The 25,814-nt window shown below is 43.8% G+C and overlaps 2 protein-coding genes across 7 annotated transcripts in view; one reads left to right on the forward strand and one right to left on the reverse strand.

Annotated features, from left to right (window-relative positions):
• Positions 1–1,628: 1,628 nt before the first annotated feature.
• MED8 (mediator complex subunit 8) lies at positions 1,629–25,624 on the reverse strand. Its single transcript, XM_083446139.1, has 7 exons — positions 25,485–25,624; positions 19,391–19,509; positions 9,161–9,305; positions 7,755–7,895; positions 6,140–6,221; positions 5,739–5,987; positions 1,629–2,092 (listed from the first exon to the last, which is right to left on the reverse strand). The coding sequence occupies exons 1-7, from the start codon at positions 25,488–25,490 to the stop codon at positions 2,028–2,030; spliced, it is 807 nt and encodes a 268-aa protein (XP_083302265.1). The 5' UTR covers positions 25,491–25,624; the 3' UTR covers positions 1,629–2,027.
• The window catches only part of SZT2 (SZT2 subunit of KICSTOR complex), a 77,144-nt gene continuing 76,878 nt past the window's right edge, over positions 25,549–25,814 (forward strand). For all 6 annotated transcript variants that reach the window (XM_083446007.1, XM_083446011.1, XM_083446009.1 and 3 more), the window contains exon 1: positions 25,549–25,652. In XM_083446007.1, coding sequence (XP_083302133.1) covers positions 25,623–25,652 — 30 coding nt within the window. In that variant the 5' untranslated portion in view covers positions 25,549–25,622. The remainder of the gene's footprint in view (positions 25,653–25,814) is intronic.

Genomic DNA, 25,814 nt, shown 5'->3' on the forward strand with positions numbered 1-25,814 from the left:
AATGGTCAGGGTCCCTTTACCTTTTATGTATATTATGGACCCAAATAATTTCTATCAGACGGCTGATACTTTGGAAAAGTTAGCCACTAGTGAAAGGAATGCAGGAGACTGCATCTGGTACATTGGTGGGAATTGAATGGAAGTAAACCATGGGCAGACTGCACTGTACCAATGTACTGCAAAGAATTCATGAAGGCCAAAGAAGCATTTTTCCACACATCAAATTAGATGCACCTGGGATATTTTAAACTTCCCTTGCAGTGAAGAATAGTACAGTTCCTTTGAGTCAGATGGGTTGCTCTCTGCATTACAGTGATTTCTAACGCCAAGTTTCTTGCATCCTCCCTGTGGAAGACACTGAATATTTGGCTTTATCTTATCAATGGCCAAGGATCAATACATCTGCAGACATCAAACTAGATAATAGCTTGATCCAGTGTTACTGGACTTAGGCGATCTACAGAAAATACAAAGACAAATCCACAGTGTTTACCATGACCAGACCTAGGAACAAATGCAGGATTACCATCCATTCCATCTGGCTGCAGCAGAGAGAAGGAAAGCAAAGCTATTCAGTCTGCTCTACTGAAAAACCAGCTGCCTTTGGTTCTTCTGCCACCTAGTCTGCCACCTAGCAGTAGCATTTCTCTCAAACTACTTGAATTATTTCCATCCCAGCTGGCTATTATAACTGTAGCTTTTAAAAAATGATTCCTGAGTTTGCTTTCTCCCTACATACCGTATTTGTCACCCTATAGGGTGTACCAGCCCATAGGGCACATTTTTTGGGGGGGGGGGAATAAAGAAAAAAAATTATTTCCCCCCCCAAGCCCCAAAGAGCAAAGAAGCCATGACAGCAAGCGAGATGTATCCCGCTTGCTGTCTTGGCTTCGTTTTTAGCCTCGGGGCTGGGGGTCCGGGAGCGAAGGCGAGGTTGCACTCAACCTCGCCATCGCTCCCGGAGCTTGCCGGGCTGGGGGTGGGGGAAGCCCGAGCTTCCCCTGACCCCAGCCCCCAGAACGGGTCCGAGAGCGATGGCGAGGTTGCGCTCAACCTCGCCATCGTTCCCGGAGCTTGCTGCTATCCGAAGCCCGTGGAGCGCAGCGCTGTAGCCCGCTGCGCACCCCGGACTTAGGGCAGCTATCCGCTAGCCTGCGGCGCCCGACGGGAACTCCCGTCAGGCTCTGCAGGCTTGCGGATAGCTGCCCTAAGCCCGGGATGCACAGTGCCGCGCTCCCCGGGCTTCGGGCTGCAGGCGGCTATCCGCAAGCCTTCAGAGCCCGCGGGAGTTCCCGCCGGGCTCCGCAGGCTTGCGGATAGCTTCCTGAAGCCTGGAGAGCTAGAGGGGTCGGTGTGCACGACCCCTCTCGCTCTCCAGGCTTCAGCGAAAGCCTGCATTCACCCCATTGGACGCACACACATTTCCCCTTCATTTTCGGAGGGGGGAAAGTGCATCCTATAGGGCGAAAAATACGGTACCTTTTTCCTTTTGTGTCATGTTGTCAGATTGTAAGCTTGAGGGCAAAAAATATCTTTTTTTTTAAAGAAAAAAAATCTGTAAACTGGTCTAGGAGCACTTTCAGCTCAAGAGCAAGAGGTAATAGTTTAAATAAATATGTAAATGAATGCACAAAGCAGAACATCTGATCTTTATTAAACAAAAAACCATAAAGAGTACATCTTGCATGTCTACTCCTCCTCCACCATCCAATTCTAATCACAAAAGCACACTCCAAGACAATCAGGCTTCATATTTATATGTGTAGAAAAGAGTCAAGATCTGCTCCTCATCCAGGTCTGGCTCATCAACAGATGTGTTCTTCCCAAAGGAATGCCTATGCCATTCTGTATGAACACACTGAACACTTCTGAGTCCCAAGTGATAAATGCAGCCATGTAAATAAATTATCTCAATGAGAAGGTAATTATCTCAGGAGACAGAACTTTAGTCAGTAATCTTGCTGTTGAGAGTGAGCTGAAGTCTGAAAGGATGTCCAGAAGCAGCAACATGCCAGAATATTTCCTACTCACCTTTGGTAGGGATGCATTGAAGCTGATTTGATATTGGTTTTTATGCCGCTGGGCATTTTACCTGGAGAGAGGAAAGCAGCTGGGCTTAGCAATGTGTTAGAACAGTCTACATTTTAGGAGTGATGAACATATAAGTGGGAACATTTCCCCCACTTCTTCCCTGGGCTTCATGTCAGAATCTTCTTTGCACACACTTTCTAGGTGAGGTATAGCATCTCTCACTGTTTAATTTTTTCCACTTCTGCATTCCCTCCCCATATTCACCGTGTGAAAATCTTGTTTTGATTGATAAAAACATAAGAAGAGCCTTGCTGGATCAGACCAAAGGCTGATCTAGTCCAGCATCCTGTTTCCCAAAGTGGCCAAACATCTATTTCTTGAGAAGCCCAAAGGAGAAAATAAGCTCAACAGTCTTCTCCTGCTGCTGTTCCCTAGCAACTGGAATGCAGTGGGAACTGGCATAGTAACCAATTGCCTTGCACAATGCAAAATTCCTCTGCAACAGCATGCTCCATTTAAGAGCTCAATTCTTTGAAAATAATCATATGTATATAGGTTATCATACCTGCCCCTTCATCCCCACCCCCAGAGTGTGTGTAATGTAATCCTTCTGGACATCCTCATTAAAAAGCTGGCTGACATGAACCTTTCTCCTACCATCTGTGACTGGATTAAAGACTTTTTGATAGATCGGACACAAACAGTGAGGATTGGACATGTAGCATCTAATTCCTTAAAAATCAGCACTGGCACACCACAGGGATGTGTGCTAAGTGCCTACCTGTATTCATTGTATACATACGATTGTGTATCATCTGACCCATCTATTGCAATTATTAAGTTTGCTGATGACACCACCATAATGGGTTTAATAACAGCTGGAGATGAATCAGCGTATAGAGGGGAGGTCCAAAAAATATCTACATGGTGCCTAGGGAACAACTTGCACCTTAATATCAGCAAAACAAAGGAGATGGTGTTGGAATTTCAGAGGAAGAGAGGAGAACTAGCCCTGCTGTACATCGGGGAAGGCTGTGTGGAGAGAGTCTCTTCCTTTAAATTCCTAGGAGTTTATCTCAGTGAAGACCTTACTTGGAAAACAAATACAACTCAGGTGGTTAAGAAAGCCCAACAGAGACTCCATCTCCTCAGAGTAATGTGAAAGAACGATGTCAATCAACATTTGATGATCTCCTTCTACCGGTCAACAATAGAAAGTGTCCATTCACACTGCATCACGGTGTGGTACGCTGGTTTGACATCAACTGATAGGAAGTGTCTACAGAGAGTGGTGAATACAGCACAAGATATTATGGGCTGTCCCAGTTGTATTATGAGGTGGTTTGCCTCTGTTGGTTAAAGGAATGGATGTTGCTAAAAAATACAGATTTGTTGGATTTAGAAGGTTATGATAATAGATTTGGTTGGCACACATATTTATGGTATAACAAAACAAAAATCCATAAAGGATTTGGTAATCATATATTTCGAAGATCTTTATATGAAGTATGGGATAGGTACAAAAAATTATTAGAACGTAAAACACCGTGGTGGTTATCTCCATTGGAAGCAATGAGTGTGAAAAAGATAAATATGAGTAAAAACTAGGTTACCTCTGGGAAATTGTTGGGGGAATATGGAAATTATATTAAAAAAGAAGATATTATGGGCTGCCCCGTGAATCCGCTGGATGAAATAGTGGAAGAATGTTCCTCAGGAGAGTGAGGAAAATTCTCAGGGATGATTCACAGCCTGGCCGGCACTTTCTTGATCTCCTGCCCTCAGACAGAGGATATAGAAGCATGATTAGTTGCACCAACAGGGTAAAGAACAGCTTCTATTTGTGGGCTGTTAGGCTGCTGAATGAAAAGATAACAACAGGGCAACTGACTTTCGGGTTTGATAGGTGTGTGTCAGTAAACAAGGGGAATTAAGACTAAGAGAGCTGAGTGTGGGGTGCTTGTGTAATCTCACTATATTCAAGTTGTACAAGTGACAATAAAATATTTCAATGTAAGGGAGCAATACCTATCTTGTCCAGGCCTCCCAAATGGCTGTACTTCTCTGCAGCCTATATGTTTATGCAAATACAGTGGTACCTCAGGTTACATACGCTTCAGGTTACATACTCCGCTAACCCAGAAATAGTCCTTCAGGTTAAGAACTTTGCTTCAGGATGAGAACAGAAATCGTGCTCCGGCGGCGCGGCGGCAGCAGGAGGCCCCATTAGCTAAAGTGGTGCTTCAGATTAAGAACAGTTTCAGGTTAAGAATGGGGGGCCGCTAGGGAGAGGGGCCGCTAGGGGCGCATTGGAAGATGGCCGACAATACCATCTCTCCAGCTCACATGAGGTAATTAAGAGGCTGATATGGGAGTAAATCAGCCTCCCGAAATTCTTCCCGGGGAAGGGAAGATGCAGCCACGTCCGCGGTTGCCCATAAATCCCCCCGAGTTCAAAAGAAGGAGGGGGTGAGGGCACTGGACAGAAAGCCCTCGAGTGACCTCCCGGACGCTGCTTCTGAGAGCGAAGCTAGTTGCATGACTTAAGATAAAATCTTTGATATAAAAGTAATTGCACATGCTTCGAGCGAAGAAAAGGGTTTATCAGCTGCTAATGAAGCCTGCCACTGAGAAGTTAAGAGTGATGGAATGGACGGCACAGAAGATAACATCAAAGAATAACAGCTATGTCGGTATGTTGAAACGGAATGGAAAGGGGGGGGGGGTAAGCTTCTTCTTTTCATTATGATATTACCTAACAACCCCTCCCCTAGAAGAACTGTCACACGATTGATAGCAAGTGAGATTAGAAAATAAACTGTGTGGAAATAAAAATAATAACTAAAGGTTATTACTAAGCTTTGTTTTTCGGAAGATCTGGAAAGAAAAATGAAAGGCTCTCCTGTGACACAGTTCTTAATCGGGATCTGCCATTATGAGACAGACTATGTTGTGACATTAACAGTCAAAGGGGGAGGCGAGCCACTGCTTTGATGTTTGGATTGTAAGTTTGATTTGGCAAAATCTCCCCTGGAAAGACTGATTTATGGTGCAACTGGTCTGGGAAAATTAATGAGCAGACGCTTAGAATTTATTTCATCGGAACTGACAAAAGTGGCACCTACCGCCCGAGCAGGACTTTTGGATCAGCGTGTGATGATTTACTGCAAATAAGACTTACCAGCTTTAAAAAGAAAAGAAAGGGAGAGCCTTACGAAGTTCACACAGAAACATAATAATGCTTGCTTCAACTCGCTTGTGGAAACAACTCAGAGGTGATTAAAAAGAAAAACAATAACAACAAGAAGATCGGAAGATGGGACTTGTGAACACCAAAAGCAGGAGAAATATGAGATGACTGGACCCTTACTGAACTCGAAGCATGGGAACCCCCAACAAAAATTTAAAATTTGGCAAAATATTTGGACTTAATGATATGTATTGGTATAATTTGGAATAATTAATGTGATATGATTGGATTGTTAAATGGAAAATTTAATAAAAATTATTATAAATATAAAAAAAAGAACGGACCTCTGGAATGAATTAAGTACTTAACCTGAAGTACCACTGTATATGCATTTAAATTCCTCTAGGCACCGATTCCTCTTGTTTCAGCATAGCTCTCCACTCGCTACACCTGTACATTCCACTTCCTCTCCTTTTGCATTTGAGACACTCCAATATGACTGAATGCTTTTATTTACCTGGCTGTCCTGCTTGTGTCATCTGCACTCCTCCAAGCATGGACTGTGGCTGGCTTGATGCTCCAGACATTTGTACCTGCTGCATAGCAGAAGCACCTGCTATGATGGGGTTGGCACCTGGCTGACCGGACTGTACAGGCCCTGATACACCGGGTGGGCGTCTGTTTGACAGACCCTTTCCAAAGGCCACAGCTGCAACAAGTGCATTGGTATCAGCAGGGTTGAATGTCTGCTTGTTCTGCCGTAAACCTGCACAACGAAGGAAAATTTATAGGGCACAGTCTTAATACCATTATGCTAATCTTGGCTGCTGTTATTCTACTATTTCTGTTTCTAGGGCTACTGGACTGTAAACCCCCTCTAACACCTCTGCTGTCCCTCCTGCTTCTCCAGTGCCATACCTCCACTCTCAGACTCCCGGTCTTCTTTGTTGATTTTCTCCAATAAGTTCGAGCACATTTTGTTTAAGCTTTGGATCTGTTTCTGTAATGATAAGATTTGCACAGTAAAACATGTCAAGGAATTTGTGTTGCCTTAAAAAAAAAAATCAACCTTTAATAGACTGCTCAATAAAAAAAACTATTTGAGTATTTTACATAAAATGGTATAAAAGATTTATTTAAAATAGTAATAAAACCAACTTTTAAAGGTGCACTTAATAAAATTATCAAAAATATAGATAAAATCTGCAGAATTTTGACTTTCAACAAAACCTCCCGTTATATTCTGGTGGAGAAGCTGGTAAAACGTGGCTTAGATGATGTTATTGCTAGGTGGATTTGTAGCTGGTTGATTGACCAAACCCAAAGCGTGCTCACTAATTGTTCTTCATTTTCCGGGGGGGACGGGGACTGACCAGTGAGGTGCTGCAGAATTCTGTCCTGAGCCCAGTGTTGTCAACATCTTTATAAGTGACTTGGATGAAGGAATTGAGGGTCTGCTAATCAAATTTGCAGAAGACATCAAACTGGGAAGGGTAGCTAATACTTCAAAAGACAGAATCTGGATTTAAGAAGACCTTAATGGATTGGAGAACTGAGCCCAAACAACTCCTACTGTTACTGCTGCTGCTGCTGCTGCTATTCCTATACCATCCTTCCTCCAAGAATTACAGGGCCATTTACAATAGAAAACTAACCAAATTAATTTCAGTAGGGACAAATGTAAGGCTCTGCACTTAGGCAGGAATAATCAGACACACAAATATAGGATGGGGGACAACAGACTTGACAGCAGCACATGTGAAAAGGATCTAGGGGTCTTAGTAGACTACAAGCTGAACATGAGTTAACAGCTTGATGCAGTAGCAAACAAAAAACCAAAAACCCCAACCAATGCAATTCTAGGCTGCACCAACAAAAGTATAGTGTTCAGATCAAGAGAAGTAATAATATCACTCTGCTCTGCCCTGCTGAGACCCCACCTGAAATACTACATCCAGTTCTAGGCACCATAGTTTAAGAAGTATATTGACAAGCTGGAGATGCGTAGACAGGGGTGAGCCTTATGAGGAACAGGAGGGAGTTGGGTATGTTTAGCAATGAGAAAGAGCAAACTGAGAGGTGATGTGATAGCTATCTTTAAATATCTGAAAGGCTGTCCCATGGAAGATGGAACAAACTTGTTTCCTGCTGCTTCAGAGTGTAGAACCCAAGCCAATAGATTCAAGTTACAAGAAAGGAGATTCTGACAAAAAATTAGGAAGAACTTTCTGATAGAGCTTTTAAGCCGTGGAAAAGACTACCTCAGAAAGTGGTGGTCTCTCCTTCATTATAACAGAGGTTGGATTGCCATCTGTCAGGGCTTCTTTAAGCTGTGAGTCCTGCACTGTAGGGGGTTCCAGTAAGTGAACTTTTGGGGTCACTTGCGACTCTGATGCAGAATATTAAATGTGAGAACATGGTGGTAGAGAGAGATGCAAAAGACCACAGGATTCCTACATATAAATATTCAGCAAGAGATATTTAACAACAAAAACCTAGGAGTTGAGTATACTTAAGCAGCTGAAACCCTTACCAGTGCTGCATCGGTACCAATGCGAGCCGCGTCTGTGCTCAGCTGCTTCTCTTGCTCCTCAACTTCAGGATCAGGCTTGGTTCTCAGGTGATCAGGCACGACCTCATGGCTGAACACTGGCACTCGGCCTTCTGTCTGCCGCTGGAACATCCAGACCATCAGTGATCAAAGTCATACTTTGCCCCAAAGCTACTGAATATGAAGTTGGCCCTACAGACCTGATGTAGGTTACAGAGACCCAGTTGTTCCTGGGAATTTAGGCCCAGGATACCCACCAGCATGATTCTAGCAATTAAATTACCAATGCATAAAAAGTTTAAGCAATGAAGGTGAGCAGAAACAGGTACTTCTCTGTGTTGGCATCTTTACCATCAGCTAGCAGCTGAGTACCTTTGTAGCTCCTTCTGACTATCTATGAAGCAAGAGTCTAAAATTGGGACTGTATCACTAGCCAACAGGAGCCAGAACAGACTGCCATGTATACCCTTTATATTTTATCACTCTGTGGATTTGAGCTGTAAGCTGCTTTAGTGGCAATATTTTCCGAAAAGCAGGGTAAAAATAAAATGAATGTGTATCCTGCGAGAAACTTCAAACTCTGGTCTTCATGTTTATCTGAAGACACGTGCTGCATAACACTAGTTTGTGGAGAATTGATTGAGCAACATTGTTTTAGACATGACCTAGGAATGTCAAACTCAAGCCTCTGGAATCCAGAGCTTGTAATCAATGTAGAGCTAAGGATAATGCTCTGTCAGCACAAGTGTTTCTCCTTGCGTAACAGAAGGTCCTCCCTTTTTCCTCCCACCCTCACTGGTTCTGCGGGCAGCATGGGTGAGGAGAAGAGCAAATGTCCCATTGTGGCAATTTAGTTGCCCATAAGCTAAGGTGTGACATACTTCCTTTCTAGGCTGCAGAGGCACGACACCCTCGTGTTTGGTGTACGGTATACACAAAGTCCTAGCTAAAAGATTCTTCCAGTAGCAAGGTTGGCAAGGTATGAGGCTGTGACAGAAATCAGCAAAGGGAGGAGATAGAGGCCAACATAGAATAGAGCATGAAGGAACTGAGGCTCAATTTGTTACATCCTTGCTTTCCTAAAGATCCTTTTTTCTCATTGGTTTCTGGCTTAATCAACATTTGCAGCAAAGTGAAGTGATGTAATGAAGGGTACCACTTCAGCCTACAGGTAGGAGATGCCATTTTTAAAACTCCCCCAAACAAAAAACTGGAACGTGAGCAATCTAATCCAATCCATTATGTGCTCTGCCATTTATAATACTTAAGTATTGAAGGTGCTACTATTCTCATTTAACCAACCTGTCACTCAACTTTTTCACAAGCACTGGAGCCAAGAAATGACTTGTAGCTATAAAATAGATTGTAATAATCAGCCAAATCCTTACCATGATCTCCTCATCACGATCTGGAGACAGCACTAGTGGAATTATGACCTGATTGCGCAGCAGTGGAGTCTTCTCATGTTTTAGCACTTTATTCAGGGTATTCAGCTGACCTGAGAGCAGAGCGAAGCTGTCTAACACTGAGGGCCTGAGGCAGAGATGGAAAAATGAAAAGGACATGAGGCACACATATAGAGCATCCCTACCTCTGGCTGTGGGAAGTTCAAATCTTCACTGTTGAATTATTTTATTACATTTATATCCTGCCTTTTTTCCAAGGAGCCCGAAGTGGCATTCATGGTTCCCACCCCCTGCCCCATTTTGTCTTCACAATAAATCTGCAAGGTAGTTTAGTGAGCTTCATGGCTGATTTGGAACTAGAACCCCAGTCTCCCAGGTCTTAGTCCAACACTCTTACCACTATGTCATACTGGTTGTACAGTGGTACCTCGGGTTACAGACGCTTCAGGTTACAGACTCCACTAACCCAGAAATAGTACCTCGGGTTAAGAAGTGCGCTTCACAATGAGAACAAAAATCGCACGGTGGCAGCGGGAGGCCCCATTAGCTAAAGTGGTACCTCAGGTTAAGAATGGTTTCAGGTTAAGAACGGACCTCCAGAACAAATTAAGTTCTTAACCCGAGGTACTACTGTATTGTAGTCATGATGCCATAACAAGGCAGGCAAGTAGCTCCAGCAGCATTATCACAACCCCCTGCTAATTTTAACAGATAACACAACACACTGTGCCAAGAGTGGAATATCTAGATACCCCCCCCCCCCTTGGAATATCTCTGAGATTTGTGGGTATCTGGGTAGAGAAGAACTGTCTAGAGCAGGCATGGCCAAACTTGGCCCTCCAGCTGTTTTGGGACTACAACTCCCATCATCCCTAGCTAACAGGACCAGTGGTCAGGGATAATGGGAATTGTAGTCCCAAAACAGCTGGAGGGCCAAGTTTGGCCATGCCTGGTCTAGAGGGATTCTGCCCCATTACAAGATGGGAGACTTGAAATGCCTTCTTGCTCGGACTTCCGCTTGAGGCGCCATGGAAGATGACTGAAAATTCCATCGCTCCGGCTCTCATGGGGTAATTAGAGGCTGAGATAGGAGTAATCAGCCTCCCAAAATATTCCCAGGGGTACGGGAAGACACAGTCTCATCCGTGGATGTCCAACAAACTAGCCCCAAATTCGGAAGGAAGGAGGGGCTGGGGGCACTGGATGGAAAGCCCCCAAGAGAGTCTGGCTCTCCTGGATGAAAATTTGGATTTAAGTTTTGGACATGCTTTGAGTGAGAAGGGAGGAATTACTCTGCTAATTAACCCAGTCACTGAGGTGCCAAAAAAGACTTGAGTGGAAGAAGGACTAACATTTAAGTTGGTATGTTGGAATGGAACAAAAAGGGGGGGAGCCTCTCTTATTATTGTGTTTTGCTTTATTATATTATTTGGCAAAAATACGCCAGAAGAACCATTTACATTAACTATAACAAGCAAGAGTGGGAAGTTTTGTATTTATTGATATAATATGGCTCTAAAAATATGGAAAAGGGGGGAAACCACCAAAGAGGAATTCAAACAAATAGCCAGCACATGTAGACACACAGTCAGAAAAGCTAAAGCACAGAATGAACTCAGGCTTGCTAGAGAGGTTAAAAGCAACAAAAAATGCTTTTATGGGTATGTCTGTAGCAAAAGGGAAGAACAAAGAAACAGTGGGGTCACTCAAAGGAGAAGATGGTGAAATGCAAACAGGGGACACAGAAAGGGCTGAACTCCTCAATGCCTTCTTTGCCTCAGTCTTCTCCGATAAAGAAAACAATGCCCGACCTGAAGAATTTGGAGCAAATGATTCAGCAGAGGAAACACAGCCCAGAATAACTAAGGAGATAGTACAAGAATACTTGGCTAGTTTAGATGTATTCAAGTCTCCAGGGCCAGATGAACTGCATCCAAGAGTATTAAAAGAACTGGCAGATGTGATCTCAGAACCACTGGCAGTCATCTTTGAAAATTCCTGGAGAACAGGCGAAGTCCCGGCAGACTGGAGGAGGGCAAATGTTGTCCCTATTTTCAAAAAGGGGAAAAGAGAGGACCCAAATAATTATCGCCCAGTCAGTCTGACATCAATACCAGGGAAGATTCTGGAGCAGATCATTAAGCAAACAATCTGTGAGCACCTAGAAAGGAATGCTGTGATCACCAATAGTCAGCATGGATTTCTGAAAAATAAGTCATGTCAGACTAACCTGATCTCGTTTTTTGACAGAATTACAAGCCTGGTAGATGAAGGGAACGCAGTGGATGTAGCCTACCTTGATTTCACCAAGGCATTCAACAAGGTGCCCTATGACATACTTGTAAAGAAGCTGGTAAAATGCGGTCTTGACTATGCTACCACTCAGTGGATTTGTAACTGGCTGATGACCGAACCCAACGGGTGCTCATCAATGGTTCCTCTTCATCCTGGAGAAGAGTGACTAGTGGGGTGCCACAGGGTTCTGTCTTGGGCCCAGTCTTATTCAACATCTTTATCAACGACTTGGATGATGGACTCAAGGGCATCCTGATCAAATTTGTAGATGACACCAAACTGGGAGGGGTGGCTAACACCCCAGAGGACAGGATCACACTTCAAAACAACCTTGACAGATTAGAGAACTGGGCCAAAACAAACAAGATGAACTTTAACAGGGAGAAATGTAAAGTATTGCACTTGGGCAAAAAAAATGAGAGGCACAAATACAAGATGGGTGACACCTGGCTTGAGAGCAGTACATGTGAAAAGGATCTAGGAGTCTTGGTTGACCACAAACTTGACATGAGCCAACAGTGTGACGCGGCAGCTAAAAAAGCCATTGCAATTCTGGGCTGCATCAATAGGAGTATAGCATCTAGATCAAGGGAAGTAATAATGCCACTGTATTCTGCTCTGGTCAGACCTCACCTGGAGTACTGTGTCCAGTTCTGGGCACCACAGTTCAAGAAGGACACTGACAAACTGGAACGTGTCCAGAGGAGGGCAACCAAAATGGTCAAAGGCCTGGAAACAAGGCCTTATGAGGAACGGCTAGGTGAGCTGGGCATGTTTAGCCTGGAGAAGAGGAGGTTAAGGGGTGATATGATAGCCATGTTCAAATATATAAAAGGATGTCATATAGAGGAGGGAGAAAGGTTGTTTTCTGCTGCTCCAGAGAAGCTGACACGGAGCAATGGATCCAAACTACAAGAAAGAAGATTCCACCTAAACATTAGGAAGAACTTCCTGACAGTAAGAGCTGTTCGACAGTGGAATTTGCTGCCAAGGAGCGTGGTGGAGTCTCCTTCTTTGGAGGTCTTTAAGCAGAGGCTTGACAACCATATGTCAGGAGTGCTCTGATGGTGTTTCCTGCTTGGCAGGGGGTTGGACTCGATGGCCCTTGTGGTCTATTCCAACTCTATGATTCTATGATTCTATAAACTGTGTGGAAATAATAATACTATATAATTAAGGCTTTCAATCTTTGACTTGCTTGGAAGAGGATAAAAGATTCTCCAATGTGTGGACATCAATCTCATTAGCCGCTGGAGAGATGTCTAAAAAACTTGGACCGTTTCCTGGAATCTATGTGGGAGTTGTGTTGCACTTGAAATCCGCCGTGATTGGAAGTCAAGACTGGGCTGCAGAATTACAAATAGTCAAAGGGGGAGGTGAGCCTTTAATATGTCATTATACTTGTGTCTCCAGTTTGATTTGGTAAATCTCCCCTGGAAAGGCTAATGTTTGATGCAACCGGTCTGGGAAAAGCACACGCTTAGATTTGATTTTATTGGAACTGAGTGAAGATGGTGGCTGCCAGCACCGAAAAGACTTTCGGATTGATTCGGCAGAAACACCAGTGTGCGAGGAAATGCTGCAAACTTATAGAGGGGAATTATAGACATAAAATCCACACAGAAACATATCATTGTTTGTTTTAACTTGCTTGTGGGAACAATTCAGAGGCTGTGAAAGAATGAAGGTCAACAACAGAAAGAATTAGAGGAACCATTGGAAATGACTATGAAAAGCAGTAGAAGTATGAGATGATCAGAACCCTCCGAACTTGAAACATGGGAAGTCCTATTAAAAATATATAATTTGGCAGAATATTCAGACTATTTGATATGTATATGTATAATTTGGAATATTTAATGTGATTTGATTGGATTGTTCAAGTGGAAAAATTAATAAAAATGAATTTTTAAAAAGGGGAAAAATGCATTATTGTCCCAGGATATTAGCCAAATCCTAATGAATTCTGAACAAAAGCACAGTATTTTTTGCTCCATAAGACGCACCTGGCCATAAGACGCACCTAGTTTTTAGAGGAGGAAAACAAGAAAAAAATATCCTGAACGAAACAGCAGATGTATGATTTTTGTGGTTCATGCTGTGGCCACAGACATGTGATTTGACGGTGAGTTTGGGGTAGCCCAATGCAAAAATCCTGAGGATCCATGTGGATCTGTGCTTTGTAACCACGTTTTCGTGCCATTGCGGCCCCACTCAATAGTGGGTGCGTGGTTTTTTTTGGTGCAGGCTGTAGCCATGGACGTGCTATGTGATCTGATGGTGAATTTGGGGTGACCCAATGCAAAAATCCTGAGGATCCATGGGCTTTTACCTCCCCCCTCCCAGGCAGCCTCCTTTACCAGCAGCCTTATCTCCCTCCCGATCGCTTGCCGATCAGCGGCTTTGTTTCAACACCCACTTCCCTCTTTCACACACAAAAAAGCATGATCTGCTTTTCGCCCCGGGGCAATTTGGCTCCAGGGACCACACATTCGCTCCATAAGACACACAGACATTTCCCTGTACTTTTTAGAAAGAAAAAAGTCGTCTTATGGAGCGAAAAATACGGTAATTGCTCTCATCCTACATTTATGGAAAATATCACATCAAACAGAAGTATAGGGATTTCACACAGTCTTCAACAGGGTACCACAAGCAAAGCTGGATGAAAGAAAACTGATTCATACCTGTTTAACAGTCTGGATATACACATAATTACTCAGAAACAAGCACTATTGGGTTCAATTAGATTTCTCCCAGGTAAGCATGCACAGGGTTACCACATTTGACAAGGGATGCTCCAACGAACTGACAAAGCTAACAGAGATGCTGCAATGACTGTGGGATCATAATCCGATTGTAATGGAATGAAAGAGAAGAGATGAATCATAGCTTACATGGAGAAGGAATGAACGATTACTAGATGATCAGAAGATTATGCAAAGGGCACAAGAGACTTTACCAAGAGTATTTTGAATAGAATTTGAATAAAGAGACAGAATAGATATGGTATGGAATGCAAGCAAAGTAGTAATGAGAGGTTTCTTCATACAACAAAATAGCCTTCAGAAAAGAGTAAGAGAAAAGGACATATTAAAGCATATAATTGAAAATGAAAAGCAATTAATCAAGAAACCAAGAAGTACACAAATAAAACAAAATATTAAGATGCTGCAAACCCAATTTTCAATATTAATTAATCAAGAAGTCGAATGGAAAATAAAAATGCTAAGGCAGAGGAATTCTGAATTTGCCAATAAACCTGGAATATTATTAGCTTGGCAACTGAAAAGGAAACAAGGACAAAATACTATTAATAAGCTAAAAATAGAAGATAAAATAATAGAAAACCCGAAAGAGATCAGGAAAAATCTCCTAAGATTTTATAAAGAATTATAAAGGTAAAGGTAAAGGTACCCCTGCCCGTACGGGCCAGTCTTGACAGACTCTAGGGTTGTGCGCCCATCTCACTCAAGAGGCCGGGGGCCAGCGCTGTCCGCAGACACTTCCGGGTCACGTGGCCAGCGTGACATCGCTGCTCTGGCGAGCCAGAGCCGCACACGGAAACGCCGTTTACCTTCCCGCTAGTAAGCGGTCCCTATTTATCTACTTGCCCCCGGGAGTGCTTTCGAACTGCTAGGTTGGCAGGCGCTGGGACCGAACAACGGGAGCGCACCCCGCCGTGGGGATTCGAACCGCCGACCTTTCGATCGGCAAGCCCTAGGCGCTGAGGCTTTTACCCACAGCGCCACCCGCGTCCCTTATAAAGAATTATATAAAGCTGGAAAAGAAAATATAGAAAAAAAATAGAAAACTATTTGAAACAGAACAAATTACCGAAGATTCTGAAAAATAAAAAAGACCAATTGAATACACCAATAGCAATAATGGAAGTACAATCAGCAATAAAACAATTAAAAATAGGTAAAGTGCCAGGACTGGATGGACTCACTGCAAAATACAACAAAAAACTGTGAACAACTGATGTCCCCCTTAAAGGATGTTATGAATAATATTTTGTTCAGGGTGGGGCACTTCAAAGAATGGCAAAATGTATTATCAAACTTTATCTGGCAGGGGAAACAACCAAGAATTAAATACAAAATCCTAACAGATACAAAAGAAAGAGGTGGTTTCTCCCTGCCAGACTTGAGAATATATTGTTAAGTGTCCTGTCTATGTTGGTTGAGGAATTGGATTTTGTTAGAGAACACAGATCTTTTAGATTTGGAGGGCTATGACAACAGATATGGATGACACGCATATTTATGGTATGACAAAGTAAAAGTGCATAAAGGATTTCTGAACCACACAATAAGAAAATCAATTTATGAGGTGTGGAATAGATATAAAAATTTATTGGAATGTAAAACCACTTGGTGGCTCTCTCCAATAGAAGGAATAATGGTAAAAAAGTTAAATAGGAAAGGAGAGTGGGCCACGCATAGAGATTTATTGACAGAGATAGCAAGTCAGTTAAAATTAAAAAACATTAAAATTAAAAAGAAATAAAAGTTATTGATGGATTGGTTGCAATATCATCAGGTAAATGATGTGTTTAAGGAGGATAAAAAGAAAAACGGTTTCAGTACACTAAGATCTAGGCTGGAGATAGACTTATTGGGTGATAAGAGGAAAATATTATCGAAAATGTATAAACTATTATTGGAATCGCATACTAAAGATGAAGAGGTTAAAGGGGTGATGATACAATGGGCTAAAGATTTTGGATAAAATATTCAGTTAGAATCTTGGGAAAGGTTGTGGAAGGAAGGTGTTAACTTTACTGCATGCAGTGCACTTAAAGAAAATGTTATGAAAATGATGTATAGATGGTATTTACCATCACTGGGGCCTGGTAGGGACCCCAAGATCTCCTGCAATGCTTTTGCAAAGTTTTTAACAGATAAAGTCGCTCAGATTAGGAAGGAGGTAGACTCCACTGTGGGAGCAGGGTCGGGGCGGGAGAGTGCTAGGGTCCTGTATAGTCATGTTACATGGGATCAATTCCAACCTGTTACCTCCGAGGAAGTGGACAGGCTGCTTGGACGAGAGAAACTGACCACCTGTCTCCTTGATCCTTGCCCATCCTGGCTAATAAAAGCGAGCTGGGAAGGGCTGGGCAAAGGGCTCTGTGGGGTGATGAAAACTTCCCTCTGCAAGGGAGCCTTCCCAGACCCACTGAAAGAGGCGATCATTAAACCGCTTCTTAAAAAAAATATTTGAACCCAGCCAATATGGCCAACTATCGGCCAGTCTCAAATCTACCATTCTTGGCCAAGCTGATTGAGCGAGTGGTTACTGAACAACTCCAAGCACGCCTGGAGGATGCAGACCATTTGGATCCCTTCCAAGGCCTCACCATGGGACTGAAACTGCCTTGGTTGCACTGGTCGATTATCTCCAGTGGGCTAGGGACAAAGGTGAAAGCTGTTTCCTAGTTCTGCTGGATCTCTCAGCGGACTTTGACATCACTGACCATAATATCCTTCTGGACTGTCTGGAGGGGCTGGGAGCTGGAAGCACTATTATAGAGTGGTTCCGCTCCTTCCTCCTGGGCCGTGTCCAAAAAGTGATTTGGGGGGGATGAGTGTTCAGACCCCTGTACTCTCACTTGTGGGGTGCCTCAGGGTTCTGTCCTCTCCCCCATGCTTTTCAGCATCTACATGCAGCCGTTGGGAGAGATCATCAGGGGGTTGGGTGTTCATCAGTATGCGGATAATACCCAGCTCTACCTCTCTTTTAAATCAGAACCAGTGAAGGCGGTGAATGTCCTGTGTGAGTACCTGGAGGCGGTTGGAGGATAGATGGCAGCTAACAGATTGAGGTTGAACCCTGATAAGACAGAATAACTGTTTTTGGGGGACAGGGGGCAGGCGGGTGGGGGAACTCCCTGGTCCTGAATGGGGTAACTGTGCCCCTGAAGGACCAGGTGCGCAGCCTGGGAGTCATTTTGGACTCACAGCTTTGGACTCACAGGTTAATTCTGTGTCCAGAGCGGCTGCCTACCAGCTCCATATGGTAAGCAGGCTGAGACCCTACCTGCCCGTGGACTGTCTTGCCAGAGTGGTGCATGCTCTAGTTAACTCCCGCTTGGACTACTGCAATGCGCTCTACATGGGGCTACCTTTGAAGGTGTGATGGCCTAGGACTCGGGCTCGGGCTCGGAACCGGAGGAGTCTCGGTCCGCACCAGATCCTCTGCCTCAGGCGGCATCTGAACCAAGTCTGGGGCCTGATTCTGAAGAGCCTCAGCCTGCACAGGTTCCCTTGCAACAAGCACCAGCTAAGCCGAGTCAGGGGCCTGAGCCTGCCCTGGCTCCAGATTCAGGGATTACTTCGTTGCCCTATGGGTCTAGTAACCCACCGACATCTCCCGAGCTGCAGAGACTCAGGTCTGAGAGAAGGAGAGACCTGAGTACTTGCAGCAGGAGTGATCGCCTTCGGGCGAAACAGGGAGAAGAGTCACTGGGGGATCAGGACCGGCCCCATCAGAGATAAAAGGCTGCCGGACCCCGCCCCAGGACACCGGCCCTGTTGGACTGACTCCTCATGGAATCCTTTGGATTCGGGACCGGATCTGGACCGCGTTGCTTGGGTTAACCCCCGGGCCCAGCACAGAAGGTGACTGGGAAACTGCAATTAATCCAGAATGTGGAAGCTAGACTGGTGACTGGGAGAGGCCGCCAGGACCACATAACACCAGTCCTGAGAGATTTGCATTGGCTTCCAGTACATTTCCGAGCACAATTCAAAGTGTTGGTGCTGACCTTTAAAGCCCTAAACGGCCTCGGTCCTGTATACCTGAAGGAGTGTCTCCACCTCCACTGTTCAGCCCGGACACGGAGATCCAGCACCGAGGGCCTTCTGGCGGTTCCCTCATTGCGAGAAGTGAGGTTACAGGGAACCAGACAGAGGACCTTTTCGGTAGTGGCGCCCACCCTGTGGAACACCCTCCCATCAGATGTCAAAAAAATAAGCAGCTATCCTATTTTTAAAAGACATCTGAAGGCAGCCCTGGTTAGGTAAGTTTTTAATATTTAATGCTGTATTGTTTTTAACACTCGATTGGGAACCACCCAGAGTGGCTGGGGAAACTCAGCCAGATGGGCGGGGTATAAATAATAATAATAATTTAATACCATCAAAACTTGCTAAAATGTATAGGACAAGAACTAATGAGTGCTGGAAATGCAAAGAAAAGGAAGGTATCTTTTACAATATGTGGTGGACTTGTAAAGAGGTAAAGGCTTTCTAGGAAATGATATATGAGTTAAATAAAATGTTTAAAAATACTTCTGTTAAAAAACCAGAAGCCTTTTTATTGGGTATTGTGGGTGAAGATATACCAATAGAAGATAAAAGGCTGTTTATGTATGCAACAACAGCGGCAAGAATTATTTTAGCCCCAAAATGGAAACAACAAGAAGTACCAAGGAAAGAAGTGTAGCAGATGAAAATGATAGACTTTGCGGAACTGGCGAAGCTGACGAGGAAAATCCAAAACCAGCATGATCAAGTATTCCAAAAGGACTGGAGTAAATTTATACGATACGTGAAAGATCATTGTAAGCAATTAACATCACTAGTAGGGCTGTCTGAAGATTTGTAATGAGAATTTTTACCCCTTTTTATATTTATTTAAATTTTGAGATATTTTGTAATGGGTGTATTGTAATTAGAATTGAAAAAACGTATAAAATGCTATGATATAAAGGTTAATTTTGAAAGCCATGAGGTGGGAAGGAAGGAAGTCAATAGGGTCTAGAGAGCCAGAGAGGTAAAGTAGATAATAATGTAATTATAAGTGTGTGTGTGTGTGTGTGTGTTTCCAATATCAAAAAAGAAATAGATGCTGCAATGACTGCTCCCACCAATAACCAAGAGTAGCCACACAACTTTCTTCCCAGCCTCTTACCAGGTAAGTCGGTCATATTCATTTTCCAGCTTGTAAATGAAACCGACTAAGGAATTCTTCAGGTCAGCCACTTGACTGATGAGAGCCTCAAGAGATAGTTCAAGCTGCTTCTCCTCTCTCTGGAAAGGATAGAGTAATAACCAATTTTCTAATTAATGAGTGTTCAGTTTACAGGGCCACTTTTGGCTTTCATATACAGTGGTACCTCAGGTTACATACGCTTCAGGTTACATACGCTTCAGGTTACAGACTCTAAACCAGAAATAGTGCTTCAGGTTAAGAAATTTGCTTCAGGATGAGAACAGAAATTGTGCTCCGGTGGCGCGGCAGCAGCAGGAGGCCCCATTAGCTAAAGTGGTGCTTCAGGTTAGGAACAGTTTCAGGTTAAGAACGGACCTCTGGAACAAATTAAGTACTTAACCCGAGGTACCACTGTAGTGAACATAGTAATTATTATAATTATTTTTAGTATTGAAAGATTATTGTCTCTGACAAAGCATTTGACAAATGTGTGGCAAGAGTAAAGAGTGTTAAAAGAAAACTTGCTAGACTGAAGTCGTGCTAGATAGCAATGATGATATTCTGATTCAGCTGAGTCCAGAGGTTTAAGACATGGTGCCTGATGCATGACCTTCCTTGTATTTCACTTGTGTTTGCTCCTTCTTTTTGGGTGCCTCTGTTTTAACTCTATGGGCTTAAAGATATGTGCACAAACATAATAGACTTGCATGGGGCAAGGAGCTGATGAATTTCTGGATCTCTGCCATGATGTTGTATTCACTCTTAAGAGAAGCAACTCTTAAATATTGGCCACAGATATTTCCCCAACATTTCCTCTTTTCAGGGTTCCCTTTGGGTGCTGTTCAAACACTGCCTTTGCATTGTTCCTTGCTGGTGGATGCAAACACTGGGTATCCCTCTTGCTACATCATACTTGGTGCAAGTATGTCAATAGCATTCCCAATAAGCTTGTTTGCACTGATGAAATCTTTGAAAGATTATCTGGGGAGGTACTCTTGTACTGATTACTTTTATTTGTAACCTATGTTGCTCTGATATATGATCATTAATAGCTGTATCAGATGGTTGAAAGGAGGACAGTTGCACAAATCAAAGTTTGTTGGGTAGGTCAGTGTTATGGTTCTAGGGGTTGTTCGTGCGTAAGCTGGTGCTTATCTCCCCGGCTGGGTGCAAACACCTGGCTGGGTTGCCTAAGTGAACCCTTTCTGTCCGGACAGCCACTCACCCGTGGCTGACTCAATCGCTGCCAGAATCCGTCAGTGGGCGTTTCTTAAACTTATTCCAGCAAAGAAGCTCTTTTACGAGACTACCGCTCTTAACCACTACACCACACTGGCAGCACCTTCAGGTCATGTGGGTATCCCTTGCTGATTCTAGTATCTGTCCGGTCAGGACCAGACCCAGAGGCAGGGATAGTCCTCAAACAACAACTAAACCTGCCTCCTCGGTAATGACATGGTCTGGTCTTAGCGTAACTCCTCCTCCTACCCGTGATCACTGAGATCGGTTGTCCCAGTGCATCCCCCCCTGTGGAACCTGCCCCAGCCATTTTGTAAGATGATGTTGATCAGAAGGTGACATGGGTGGTATCCAAATTTGCCTGTGACATGGCAAGTATTCAGGATTGAGGGAACCAAAGCAAGCTATGAAGTAATCATCATTTTACTGTTATGGTTTACAAAAAGACACCCTTTCTAGAATATCAGCTCAGAAGAATGGCTTATTAAAACCAGTAGATGAAACCAGATTTATTACTAGCTCAGAAGAATTATGATTACAAAAGACAGATGTGTACAATAAGCCCTCACAAGTCTTCTGAGCTAGTATTATAGTAATGGTGCCTTTTTGTAAACCATTAACAGTTAATGATGATCTTTAATCCAGAGAAGGAACACTTTCCAATGTGAACTGAACATTAACTATGCAATTACATCTGTTTGGATATATAGAACTAAAACTGTTGTTCTGCAGTGGGGACAGCTCTTTACGGTCCTTGGTGTTAGTTATGAACTGTATGATTTTTTAACTGCACATTTTTACCTTGAGCAGCCCACTAACATGCTTTTGTCTTTATTCACATTTGCAGATTATTATTGAATGTAGCAGAGGGCAGCTAATTAGTTGGGTCCAGAGTGTGGTTAATGGGGGTGATCCCTGCCACATTGAACGAGGCAGTGGTGCAACTTGTTCTAAAGAAACCGGCTCTGGGCCCTTTGGATTAGAACAACCAGTATTGACCAGTTGCAAATACAGAACCTCCTTTTTTAAGAGAAGCTGGTGAAGAGGGCCATGGTGGGGCAGCTGAAAGCATTCTTGGGAGGGCAGATTATTTAGATCCATTCCAACATGGATTCAGGCCTGGCCACAGAACTGAGTTGGCCTTGGTCACCTTGATCTCTGCAGAATGGGATGGGGGAGTGAAACTTTGCTCCTGCTTCTTGATCCTTATCTCCAGTGCTATTTAATATTTACATGAAGCCGTTGGAAGCCATCCCTATGAGTTTCTGGGATAGTGCTATCAGTTTGCTGATGACACGAAGCTCTTATTCTTCCCACCAGCTGCGAGGAGCAGCAACAGTGTTGACATCATGTGATGTCTCTGAGCGTGAGACAGGAAGTCTTAGCCAGTTCTCAGTGTAACCGGGTAGAGTTACTGAGTGTTGTTTTTCTTTCGCTTCTGTATAGAAGTAGAGTCGAGTCGGAGACTCTTGAGTTCTGCTGCTCAGAGAGCAGTCATGATTGTACAGTCTTAATAAAGTAGCTGTTAGACTACGGACTGTCTCTTTCTTCTGTTATGAGATGCCAGGAGGAAGTGTGTGTGCTCCTCTCATGAGGGAGGGGTCGCTTATTACCGGTCTCTCTGGACTGAGAGAGAATTCCAGCCAGAGAGTGACCACCGGAGAGAAGCCCCAGCCTCTTGGGAAGCTTGGCACCTTTCCCCGGGGGCGTTTTCTCAGTGGTTAGAAGTGCCTTGTACCAACAGCCATTGGTTCAACAGCTACAGCTGTTCCTGGAAAGCCTGGCTAGAGTAGTTCATGCCTTCAAGAATGGATTATTGAAATAAGCTCTTTGTGGGGCTTCTATTGTATTCTATTGCTTCTATTGATCAGGAGGCTGCAGTTAGTGCAGAATGCTGCAGCAAAATTGCTGCCAGGAGTACGGCCTTGTCAGTATAGAACACCTGTGCTCAGAGATATGTATTGGTTCCCTATTTGCTACTGGGCCAACCAAGTTCAAAGTATTAGTATATAAAGCCCTTAACAATTTGGGACTAGTTCACATATGAGATTGCCTTATCCCACATGTGCTCAGTCAACAGCTTCAGTTCGTGGAACTGACAGTACTACAGGTGCCACATAATACCTATTCCACATTTGTAAGAAAATGATCATTTAGTGTGGCAGCACTCACAATTTGATAACCATAGGCAGGGATTTCCAAGCAGGTGCCTTCACTGTATTATTTTTGGCTCCTGCCTGCTAAGAAAATCTTGGTTAGACAAGCCTACCCAGGTGCTTAAAAAGTTAATGTGACTTTTAATCTGTTTTAGTATTTTAGTATTCTTGTATGTTTTAAACTACTGTAAATTTTATTGTTTTATCTTTTATGTAAACCACTTGGAGGCTTTTAATTTTTTTTTACTACCACTCATATACATTTTATGACATAAACATCAGAAATAAGCCTGTAGTTCTATATACCGTATTTTTCTGTATATAAGACTAGGGTTTTTTTTTACCAAAAAAATTAGGTTTAAAATTGGGGCTCATCTTATACACAGGTAGTGCTGAAGGGTGTTTTCTTAATTTGGAGTCCCCAAAAATAGGGTTGTCTTATACATGGAAAAATACAGCAATCTATGCAAATTTGGAAACTGTAGAAAAGCTGGAAATAAATTATGTCTTCACTTGAATAAAACAACTTTATTGCCAACTGTGTGTGGTGTTCCTTCTCTAAAGAGTACTGCTTGTGCATGGCTCAAGGCAGAATCCAGTTCGATATAATCATGTAATTCTTTTAGCACATGGAAAGGACACGTGAAGATTCCAGAAGAAGAACTAAATGATTACAGAGAATGACAACATATTTCATATGGCTCATAAGTAATGGAAGATTAACTATGGATGACTGGAGGGAGGGAGGACTTTTGATCTTTTCTATTATTTGTGAAAATGTAAAAACAGAGTTATATCCAATGTTGTGGAACAAATGTTTCACTGATGCAATGCAATTTCCATTCCCTCTCCTCTCCCATACACCCCCAAAATCTGCTCCAGATGGTTTTGAGGATGCACGGGGGTGGAAGGGGCAGGAGTGGGGAAGGAAGCTCTGTTGTGCTTGTGAAAGTATATTGTGCCAGGAGAACTGTGGTGTTGGATACTGCCCATATTTTTTCCTGGCCTTTCAATTCTGGTTTCAAATTCTAAGATGCGCTAAGCCTTAAGGATAGAGCCAGAGGACAGAAAGAACACCCCATGGTTACTCTTGTTTTGGTGGAAAACGCATTCTGAATCGGACCAGACATGGGTTAGAGCTCAACGTTGAGCCTACCAAGTGGAGATAGCAACGGCGAAGAGGACCTTCTTTACCGCCTCTATTGCATCTGCAGAAAACAGCAGGAGGAGACTCTTTCAAGTGGTTTGCAATCTAACAGAACCACCTCCACCACTGGGGCCTAGTGAGGACGCCAAGATCTCCTGCATTAGATGTCAAGGAAATAAACAACTATCTGACTTTTAGAAGGCAACCCTGTATCAGGAATTTTTTTAATGTGTAATGTTTTACCATTTTTAATGTGCTGTAAGCCACCCAGAGTGGCTGGGGAAACACAGCCAGCTGGACGGGGTATAAATAATAAAACTACTATTATTACTAATACTTTGACTAATAGGCTCTGGGACCCAAGGAACACGTAACATTTATTTATCTCCTTACCATGATTAAGAGATCTCCATTCCCTTTGAGTTCATATTCTCCTCTGTCTCTCTCCCCATATCCTATGAGTTCCCCCTTTTCCTTTTTACTGCTAGACACTATTGGTCTTCTATCTATACCAGGGTTAACACTAACCATGGTTATATCAGGGAAGTTGGGATATAAATGAAAGACATGAATAATTTTAAGATGAATTAATGAGTTAGGGCATGCAGCTAATTATGAGGAAAATCTCAGCTCCTACAGGAGGCAAAGATACACCAACATATTTTACATTATGGCTGAACTGTAATTAGCTTTTAAAAATGCCATTTAAATCCACCCAAGAGTCCTATTGCAACTGCGAATACCACTCCACCAGTTTAGCACCCCAATCCTTAGCACATTTTAATGGAACTTTCATGTTAAAGTGTTGCTATCTGAATCTTAAGTTGGCAGATAGTCTGTTAGCTAAAGACGAATCAGTTGTAAAAGATAGCAAGGCTCCAACACTTTTTAATAACTTGCACAGGAGAGAATTTCAACTTTTCCCAACCTTTCACGAAAGGGTTGCATGCAACTTACTGAGATACCTTGCACACCTATTAAGTTATAAAAATGCAAGAACCCTATTCACCTTTGCAGCTGCTTTCCCCAGAGGAGGGGTGGGAAACTTCAGGCACCGCGACCATGTGTAGCCTTCCAACCTACCCTTGGGCCACACCCCCTCAGCAACCCTGCCCCCATGCCCTCCTGGCCGCAACGAGTCAATGAACTCCCAATACTGGTTCTTGCTTGCCTGGATGGAGGACACACGAGTACTTTCGTCCGGCTAGCACGCAGCTTCTAGTACGCACACGCTTAAGAATCACATCCATTTCCTCACCCGCCATTAGCACGCCCCCCCTCGGGAGGCCTGCAAAAGGGAACCGGGCCCTTGGGCTGAAAACAAGCCAGTCCCTACCCGCAGGCTTACAAAATGGGGGGGGGGGGGACTAAGGGAAAGGGGGCAGGGAAGGAAGAGGAAAACAAGGTAAACTAAGGGAGGGAAAGGTTCCTCAGCTAGACTACTGAGCTAGAACTAGCCAGTTCCCAAGAAGGATGCGGTCCCAAAAGGCCCCCGCGCCGCCGACCCACTAACCCCGCCCGCTTATTTCACCTGCATAGTGACGGAGACCGGAGACCACGATATAAAGAAAGCCTCTCGCGGACGGCGGCTTATTCGCGCGCGCGCTGCTTCCTCTTCCGGGTTGGTGCGTCAGGAGGTCGGAGGTCACGGAGTTGGAAAGTGCTGGCCATGGCGGCCTCGGAGGGACCCGAAGCAGAGGTAGCGCGTCTGGCTTTCCTGTGCGCGCGGGGCTGGGGAGCGCGGGGGGCCGGGCCGTGTGCAGCGGCACGCGCTCGCTCGCTCGCTTGCTTGAGAACGCTCGAGCTTCCTAAGGCAGGGCTGCGAAGGGGGCGAGAGGCTTTGCGGGGATGCAAAGGGAAG

The sequence above is a fragment of the Podarcis tiliguerta genome (genome assembly GCF_965153285.1).
Source record: "Podarcis tiliguerta genome assembly, chromosome: 6".
In the NCBI taxonomy this organism is placed as follows: Eukaryota; Metazoa; Chordata; class Lepidosauria; order Squamata; family Lacertidae; genus Podarcis; species Podarcis tiliguerta.

Coding starts and splice junctions, on each gene's coding strand:
- MED8 (XM_083446139.1), bottom strand. Junction 7,896..9,160: donor ATCGTGATGAGGAGATCATG/GTAAGGATTTGG, acceptor TGGATGTTCCAG/CGGCAGACAGAAGGCCGAGT. Junction 6,222..7,754: donor TTGGTACCGATGCAGCACTG/GTAAGGGTTTCA, acceptor TTATCATTACAG/AAACAGATCCAAAGCTTAAA.